This window comes from Lontra canadensis, unplaced genomic scaffold (assembly GCF_010015895.1).
Source record: "Lontra canadensis isolate GAN:19392208 unplaced genomic scaffold, GSC_riverotter_1.0 scaffold1, whole genome shotgun sequence".
In the NCBI taxonomy this organism is placed as follows: domain Eukaryota; kingdom Metazoa; phylum Chordata; class Mammalia; order Carnivora; family Mustelidae; genus Lontra; species Lontra canadensis.
Genome location: NW_022630995.1, coordinates 55,992,941 through 56,002,634, shown reverse-complemented (window position 1 = coordinate 56,002,634; position 9,694 = coordinate 55,992,941). Strand labels below are relative to the sequence as shown.

Here is a 9,694-nt window from a genome sequence, read left to right as displayed (position 1 = left end):
AATCTTAACAAACAAAAAGACAAAGCAGTAAAGACCCAATATAATTATATAACAAGTGATGAATTCTGTATTTATTAAAAAAATAAGCCCTTGGAGCATCTGGGAGGCGCAGTCAGTTAAGTATCTGCCTTTGGCTCAGGTCATGATCTCATGGTCCTGGGATCTAGCAGAAGTCGGGCTCTCTGCTCAGCGGTGACTCTGTTTCTCTCTCTCCTTCTATGTTTGCACTCTCTCGCTAATAAATAAAATCTTTAAAAAAAAGGAAAAAGAAAATAAACCACTGAAACCTATAAAATTAATACATTAAAGTGGCTTCACCAATTACCAGCTCATGGCCCACCATATTTTTTCACCTAAAACCCCATCCAAAAGACCCCAAACTTGAGTCCCATATTAGAAATGGCTTTTAAAAGTCCCATTAGTTTGATTTTAATTGTGCTGCCTTGAAAAGATTCTTTAATCTTAGAAACAAAACCCATTTCCTATGCTTAAATGTAATTATTTAGCTCTACTTCCACATTTGACAGTTTCAGGATCACGTACATGTTGATTATTAAACAATTATATGTCAAATATCATTTAAAAACAAAAATTTTTGAAGGGCGCCTGGGTGGCTCAGTGGGTTAAGCCTCTGCCGTCAGCTCAGGTCATGATCTTAGGGTCCTGGGATCAAGCCCCACATCAGGCTCTCTGCTCAGCAGGGAGCCTTCTTCCCCGCCCCTCTCTGCCTACCTCTCTGCCTACTTGTGATCGCTCTCTCTCTCTGTCAAATAATAAAATCTTTAAAAAAAACTTTTTAAAAATACTATCAGATATTAAGATTATAAAAACATAATAATTAAGACAATGTGGGGGGTGCCTGCACCAGGCTCCCTGCTCAATGGGGAATCTGCTTCTCCCTCTACCCTCCCCGCTACTTGTGATCTCCTCTCTCTCTCTCAAATAAACAAAATCTTAATTAAAAAAAATAAAAATAAAAAAAGACAACATAGGGGCGCCTGGGTGGCTCAGTTGGTTCAGCATTTGACTCGATTTTGTCTCCGGTCATGATCTCAGGGTCATGGGACTGAGTCCCATATTGGGCTCCACGTGTGGAGCCCGCTTAATATTCTCTCCCCTCACCCCTGCAATCTCAATCTCTCTCTCTCTCTCTCTCTCTCTAAAAAAAGATGGGGGGCAATGTGGTGCTGGTCTAGTGGTGGATAAAAATTGTAATTGAAAAAGACAAGAAAGAGGACCACATTCCATGCAGACTTCTGATGGGTGACAAAGCTGCCACTGTTGATCAGCTGAGGAGAAATAAAAGACTATTCAATAAATAGGGCTGGGCCAACAGTTATTAATATGGGGAAAAATGAAATTATATGAAATTGTATGCTTCCCAAACATTAAAAAAAAATTCCACAAGGATTTAAATGTAAAGTACAACATTCAGAAAAATATTGAGAGAATATCTTTTTTTATACTCTGGGGGTGGGAAGAATTTCTTAAATAAGATAAAAAAGAACACAGGCCATTAAAGGATAATTTTTTTTTTAAGATTTTTATTTATTTGACAAACAGAGATCACAAGTAGGCAGAGACAGAGGCAGGCAGAGTGAGAGGGGGAAAGCAGGCTCACCGCTGAGCAGAAAGCCTGATGTGAAGCTCAATCCCAGGACCCTGAGATCATGACCTGAGCCGAAGGCAGAGGCTTTAACCCACTGAACTACCCAAGCACCCCAATTAAAGGATAAATTTTATAAAATTAACTTCTGTCCATAAGTAACAACATGGCACAATAAAAAAAGGTGGACTAAGATATAAATGGTATTTTATTGACATAGAAAAAGAAACATATGAAAATATTCAACTCTTAGTTGTCAGAAAAATGCAATTGAAAATGAACATTAAGATTTCAGTCCTCACCTACCAGACTAGAAAAAGTAAAGCCTGACAATATCACACATGGGCAAGAATGCAAAATAAGGATTTTCATACACTGCTAGTAGGACTGGAAATTATTCCAATTATTTAAAAAAAATAACAGTATTATTAACTAAGCTACATAGGTACATAATCCTACCACCTAACAATTCTAACTTTATTAGTTTACTAGGATTGCCCTAACAAAAAATAATATATTCTAGGTATCTTAAACAACAGAAATTTATCTTACTTTTTTTGGAGGCTAGAAGACCAAAGATCAAAGTGTTGACAGGTTTGAGTTCTTGAGACTCTTGGCTTGTAGATAGATGTCTTCTTGCAGTGCCCTCACATGGTCTTTCTTCTCTACATATTCTAATTTCCTTTTCTTTTACAACACCAGTCAGACTGGATGAGGGCCCCGTCTCAAAGGCCTTATTTTAACTTAGTCACCTATTTTAAGACCCTATCTTCACATCCAGTCACATTCTGAGGTACTGGGAATTAGGGCTTCAACGTATGAACTTTGTGGATACATAATTCAGTCCCAACTCTGCCACTAGGCATTATTAGCCAAAGAAATTCTTACACATGTTTGAGAATACTGATAGAAGTTCAGTTCATGGGGTTCATTGGTAGCTTAGTTGGTTAAGTGTCTGCCTTTGGCTTGGGTCATGATCTCAGGGTCCCTGATCAACTGGGAGTCTGTTCCTCCCTCTCCCTCTGCCCTTATGCTATCTCTCCCTTGCTCTCTCAAATAAATAAATAAAATCTTTAAAAATAAGTACATAAAGTGATATCTCACTGTGGTTAAAAAAAAAAAAAGCTTAGCTCATAACAGCACACAATAGACTGGATAATTCAAGTGTGCTGTATTACTATCTAACAGTGAAAAGGAATGAACTATAGCTACAAGCATAAATTTGGGATTTTAGATTCTCAGAAACAGTACTAAGTGGAAAAAAATAGTTACAAAAGCATATATGTAATATAACTCCATTTATATTAAGGTGAAAAAAGGCAAAGATAAAGCACATATTTTGGGATACATCTAGGTAGCCTTAAAACTAAAGTAAACTCTAAAGAAAAGCATGGTAATGAATGAGTGACACAAAATTCAGGATAATGTTTTCCTCTGGAAAGGAAGGAAGGGGAAATACGTTCAGAAAAAGGCACAAGACACTTAAAAAGGTACTTCAGCATTCCATTTCTTAACTCAGATGTTGGGATATGTGTTCATTTTATTATTCTTTCATGAAGTAATAAAAAAATGTATTGGGCGCCTGGGTGGCTCAGTGGGTTAAAGCCTTCAGCTCAGGTCATTATCCCAGGGTCCTGGGATTGAGCCCCACATCAGGCTCTCTGCTCAGCAGGGAGCCTGCTTCCTCCTCTCTCTCTGCCTGCCTCTCCACCCACTTGTGATCTCTGTCAAATGAATAAATAAAATCTTTAAAAAAAAAATGTATTTGATCTTTGTCCCTGGTACAGAGCTCAAAAACCTTGGCATGTCCTGAGTGAAAGGAGTGTCGTTGGTTATTCTGGAATCCAGAGTAACTTTACTAGAGTTTATGGTAATGAGGTGACTCAAGGTGGAGGTTAGTGGTCCCTAGATAGTTTCAGGATGGAAGCTCATCACCTGAAAAGCTAATTAGGTGATTACAGGGCTGGAATTTTCAGGCCCATCCTCTTATTTTCAGGTAGGGGAGAGGAACTGCTGATTGAGTTCAAATAGCCAATGATTTAATCCAACACACCTATTCAATGAAATCTCATAAAAAAACCCTGAAACAACCAGGCTCAAGCTTCTAGGTTGGTGAACACATCAATGTGCTGGGAAGATAGGACACCCACAGAAGTCATGGAAGCTCTGCTCTCCTTTTCCCCCATACTTTGCCCTATGTATCTCTTCCATTTGGCTGTTTCAGTGGTAACCTTTACAATAAAACTGTAATAGAGAAGTGCCTGGGTGGCTCGGTGGGTTAAGCCTCTGCTTTCAGCTCAGGTCATGATCTCAGGGTCCTGGCATCAAGCCCCACAAAAGGCTCTCTGCTCAGCAGGGAGCCTGCTTCCCCTACTCTCTCAGCCACCTCTCTGCCTACTTGTGATCTCTGTATCAAATAAGTAAATAAAATCTTAAAAAACCAAAACTGTAATAGTAAGCACAGCACCTACCTGAATTCTGTTCCGTTATTCTAGAGAATTCTCCTATCTTAGTTGGGGGTGTGGCAGTCATGGGAATCCCCCAAATTTGTAGTTAGGTAGGTAAAAGTGCAAGTAGTTTGGGTATATCTGAGACTTGTGGCTAGTATCTGAAGTGGGGACAGTCTTGTGGGAATAAGCCCTTGCTTGACCTGTAGGTCTACTCTAATGCTGGGTATTTAAATCACAGGGTACCCATTTGGTATCAAAGGATTGCTACTGAAACAACATATATTTAAATGGGATGTGTGCATGTATTACATACACTCTTCTCTCATCATATATTACATAATTAATAATGAAAAATTTAACTACTGTGCAATTAAATCAAACAAAAACCATGAGGTAGCACGTACCTTTAACCTTGGGGCAATCATTACCCATAGGTCTTAAGTCTTGAAAGAGCCGGGTCTACCTGTATCCTCACATTTGGATTTTTAACTTTTAGTCTAATAAGAAGAGCTTCATCCATTTTATGCACAAAATATTATCAATCTGGCTTTTCCCAGCATATTTCCCAAGAACTTATTTAGAATCTGGCACAACAAACACTGAACTTCATTGCTATATGCCGCAGTCCTAAAAAGGAAAAGAAAAAAAAAAAAAATCAAATTATTCTCAGGAGGCATTATAATGACAACCATCTGATTTTCCCTAAGTTCAGAATTCTAGAATTTAATAATAACTCATGAGGAAGTTACAATTTATGCAAAAAATAAAAAATATAAATAACAGGAAAAAGAAAAAGGCTTTAACGTTAATGTCATTCATAGTCATAGATATACTACATATGCATTTAATATAGTCTTAAAGTAACCCTTACCTGAAATAATATTTGCCAAATAACAGGATGTAATAATATTTGGACCAAAATTAACTTCTTTCCTAAGTAGAATTCTCATTTAAATATATTTACCTGAAACTGGTTCTTAAATTTTTTTAAGTAAAGCTAGCATTATAATAATAAAGTAAACCTAGCATTATATAGTAAATTAGCTTTTGATTATAATCACACTTTATCCTGCAGAAAAAATGTATAAGGTGACTTTCATGTGACATAAACATGTGTATGTAGGTACATATAACATAAACTTACTTATCATCACATATAACATTTTATTTATTTTTTTAAAAGACTATTTATTTGAGAGAGAGAGAGACAAGCAGACTTGGCAGCAGGGACCCGATGTGGGGCTCTATCTCATGACCCCAAGATCACGACCTGAGCTGAAATCAAGGCTTGGACACTCAACCGACTGAGCTACCCAGGTGCCCCTATTTATCATCATATATAAATTCAGACCCCTAGCAGTCTTCTCTCTAAATTATTAAAGCCCTGAAGGCTTTCACCCAGTAAGTTTTTAGATGATAAATACACTCACTGCAAATGTTAATACAAATTGAGAAAACTTGCAGAGTATTTTCAAGATAAAGTAAAATAATTAAAATAAGTTGAAATGTCACTGTCTTCATATTCCCTCTACTTGGCTAAATGAAGTAATAAACTGGTGCAAATTCTATTTCTTGTTTCGCTGCAGATTTCATATTTACAGACTATCATAATGTATTTAAGGTATGAACAAATGCCTCCTGAAAAAATGCTTTACTGACAACCAGGAATTTAAACCAATCCTTCACAAACTACATTGATAAGTCTTTATCCCTAGCACTGACCTAAGACTCTCCAAGATATTAATAATGTCTCATCAAACTAAAATCTTTATTCCTTAATAACTTTTAATCATCTATCCAGAAGAAATTATTAAGGAAGATAGACTTGGTAATCATTTACTTGTCTCTCTCCTGTTTCTGAATTACTTCTGCCACGGAGGAAAGCAGCATTAAGATTTTGATTACAAAAGATTGTTTTGATTCTTCTACACATCCTTCAGTCTATTTAGAAAAATGTACCAAATACAGTTCAGTTGTCAATTCTTTTATAATTTCACCTGCCTATAACACAGCAATTTCATTTTGATATATCATTTATCATTTTAACTTCTATTCCCACACTACTCAGGATATTACTTATAAATGTTCTTATCTATCAAAAACATCCTCCCAGGGGCACCTCAGTGGCTTAGTGGGTATGGGTAGGTAGGAGTAGGGCATCTGCCTTCTGCTCAGGTCATGATCCCAGGGTCTAGGTTCTCTGCTCAACTGGGAGCCTGCTACCCCCTCTCCCTGCCTGCTCCCTGTGTTTGTGTTCTCTCTGTCTAATAAATAAATAAACTCTTAAAAAAAAAAATCTCCGAATTATATTTCAGTGGTTCCCAAACACTCTCAAAAACAAACAAAAAAGCAATAGCTCTCATATTTGGCTGTTGGGAGGATAGAACGGACCACTCTATGAAGGGCAACTGTAATTACCACGTTTACAAATACACTTCCTCTTTGACCCAGCAATTCCCCTCAGATAATCTGACAGTTACCGCTGCAAATGTAGGAAATATGTATTCATTAAAGCATTGTGTCTAGGGGTGTCCGACTGGCTCAGTCAGTAAGGCATACCACTTTTGATCTCGGGATTGTGAATTCGAGCTCTCAACACTGGGTACAGAAACTACTTTAAAAAAAAGTCATTTCTAATACATAAATACTGGAAACAACACAAGTGTGTACCTGTAGTGCATTGGCTATTAGAGTATGTCCACAAAATGGAACATGTGACAGCTTAAAAAAAAATGAGGAAATCTAACTGATAAGGAGTATCCAGAATATACTATTAAATGAAAAAAGCAAAGTGCACAACAATGTAGAAAATCTTGAAGGAGAAATGAAAGAAGTAAGAACGCATATTCACATTTGCTTGTATCTGCACGAAGACCTGAGGGTAAACAAGAAACTAGTTAAAAATGGTTATCTGTAAAAGACTGAGAGAAAACACTGGATGGGGACTAGGAAAGGAGCAAGTCTTCTCGGTGAATTTCTTTCTATATACTTGGAGCATGTAAAATATTTACTAATCAAAAAATGTTTTTAAAAATCCAGTGAAACAAACCTGGGTGGCTCTGTGGGTTAAGCCTCTGTCTTTGGCTCAGGTCATGATCTCAGGGTCTTCCGATGGAGACCCGCCTCAGGCTCTCTGTTCAGCAGGAAGCCAGTCTTCTCTCTCTGTCTGCCTCTCTGCCTACTTTGTGATCTCTGTTAAACAAATAAAATCTTAAAAAAAAAAAAAAATTAAACACCCAGTGAAATAGTTTTTAAAAAAAAATCTTTGTGTAATCCTGCCAAATAAGAAAAATTAGCTTGAGAAAAAGAAATGTTTTTTTCTACCTTTTTCCCTCTGAATAAATCAGCCAACCATATATATTCGTTCAAATCATTCTTCTGTCATTTTTTTTTAAACTTCCAGAAAGTGGTCGCTTTTCTGTTCCCAGAATTGCTGCTATTCTTCTCTTCAATATCCTGTTCAGTTTGTAGGTGTTCAGAATGGATTGGTATCTAGCTGAATTCCTGGGACCAGACAAAATTTAGGTCCCCGGCTCCACCAATATCTTGCTCCTCCAGTCTATTTAGTCTTTTTTTTTTTCTATTTCTTAAAACCATAATAAAAGCCAATTAAGTGTATCAACCTGAAAAATAGCTGGTTTGTAGCAAAGATGCGCTTACTTACACTGATTTTGTCAATAAGAAAGAAGTGTGTTTTGTTAAAATCATTACAGGGCAGAAATACAAATTTGTATTTATGTATGTATTTTAAACCTGGTTAATGAAATGCAGATTTATGTTAAAATCAGTGAGCTCTTAACCTGAAGAGACACCGAACTGTGATCATTAAATGCAATACTGGTCTCTAAATAAGTAAACCAGGTAAAATGGTACTAAAATTCAAACTACAATTCACTACAATCCTCTTATAAAGACTGTCGGGATGTGCGTGCGCTCACGAGTCACTCGGAGGTCCGCGGGGCGGGGGTGGGGGCGGCCGGAGGCCCCTGGGGAGAGGGGGTGCCGGGGCGACGTCGGGCTGACCTCCAGACCTCTCTGAACTGGGTGGGGAAGGTTCAGAAGGTTGGAGTCCGGAGGGCCACGGGAGGCTCCTGGGGAAGGCTGGTCCCAGGAGGGCGAGGGTCGAGACCCGGGGCGGCGCTTACCGTGCAGTAGGTGCGGCTCAGTGCTGGTGACCTTGTTCTGGTGCTGCTGCTGCGTCCGCTGGAAGGCCTCCTTTAACCGGCAGCGGCTCTTTCTCCGCCCCCATGGCGGCAGGACCTGGCCGGGACAAGCCTCGTCCGCTCCGGGGTGCAGGGGCCCGACGGAACAGGTCAAGTCTACAAAGCCCCCACAGGATCGGGCTAGCCCGCAGCTGAGCCTCCAAGTTGGAATTACCGCCCGAGCGTTCAAGTAACTCCCGCGGGAGAAGAAAATACCGCGAGACTGCCGCGGGAGCGCTTGGACAGGAAAGAGGCGGACCGGGGCCTCTGGTTTGGAGCGTGCGCAGAAGGCCGAGCCTGTCCTTTTCCTTCTGGAAGTGAGATGTTTATGGGTGGTAAGGTTCGGCCGGAAGTGGTGTTGCGTAGGGAATGGGGGGACGCGCTGAATCGCCGCTTGACGGGCGAAACGCTGGGCTTGCGGCTCTGGGCTGGAGTTGAGGAGAAAGGCAGCCTGTGATATGACTGGATCTCAGACTTCTAAGGGGCGATATTTCCAGGGTTCGTTGGGGGAGGCGCATTCTGGTCTTGCTCTAGGGACGAATCGAGGTCTCCCGGGAGAAGGGGAATAGGAATCAAGGATTTGAGGGGAGCTATTCTAGGGTCGGCTGAAAGGGTCAGGCTGAAATTCTTAGAAGGCATGGTGGGCCTGAGAGGGCTGCAGGGAACAGGAATCTGCTGAAGTGGATTACGTGTGAATATACCCAGAGGTGATACCTGGAACTTCCTATCCTTAAGGTCAAGGGTACTGTTGGCGTGCATAAAGGGAAACGAGAGAGTACAAGAGATGGAAGGTAATTTTAAGTTACTGGTTATGAGACGGATCGGCAATGCCTGCAGGAAGGAATCAAGCCTTATAGATTCTTTTAAAAAGTAGAATTATTTTAGACAAAAGATAAAAACAGAAGTGTAACTCAAACATTGTGTACTCGCCATCTAACTGGAGAAATAAATAACATAAATTGTTTGATAATATAAATTGAAGTCCTTTGTCTCCTCGACGCAATTTCATTCTGTTCCTCTTGCCCAAGGTAACCACTCCCCCAAGCATCTTTATTTTTAATTTCATACATAGTACTGTTTTGCATAATTTTTAACAACCAGTAATGTGATATCCTTTTGCAGTTTGCTTGTTTACTTAACGTTCTTTTTTTTTTTTTTTTAAGGTTTTATTTATTTATTTGACAGAGATCCCAAGTAGGCAGAGAGTCAGGCAGAGATAGAGGGGGAAGAATGCTCCCTGCTGAACAGAGAGCCCCATGCGGGGCTTGATGAGCTGAAGGCAGAGGCTTTAACCCACTGAGCCACCCAGGCACCCCTTGTTTACTTAATGTTCTTAATCTTTATCAGTGTGATGTAATTCTGGTTCGTTCATTATAAGAACTGAACACATACTCCCTTATATTAATTTTTCACTATCTTTTTTTTTTTTTTGCTTT

At 39.5% G+C, this 9,694-nt stretch overlaps 1 protein-coding gene across 1 annotated transcript; it reads right to left on the bottom strand.

Moving 5' to 3' along the window:
- Positions 1–212: 212 nt before the first annotated feature.
- On the bottom strand, positions 213–9,017 carry LOC116864384. Its single transcript, XM_032851980.1, has 4 exons — positions 8,973–9,017; positions 8,202–8,709; positions 4,461–4,683; positions 213–249 (listed from the first exon to the last, which is right to left on the bottom strand). Exons 1-3 carry the CDS (start codon positions 9,015–9,017, stop codon positions 4,634–4,636), a joined length of 603 nt encoding a protein of 200 aa, XP_032707871.1. The 3' UTR covers positions 213–249; positions 4,461–4,633.
- Between the last annotated feature and the right edge of the window lie 677 nt (positions 9,018–9,694).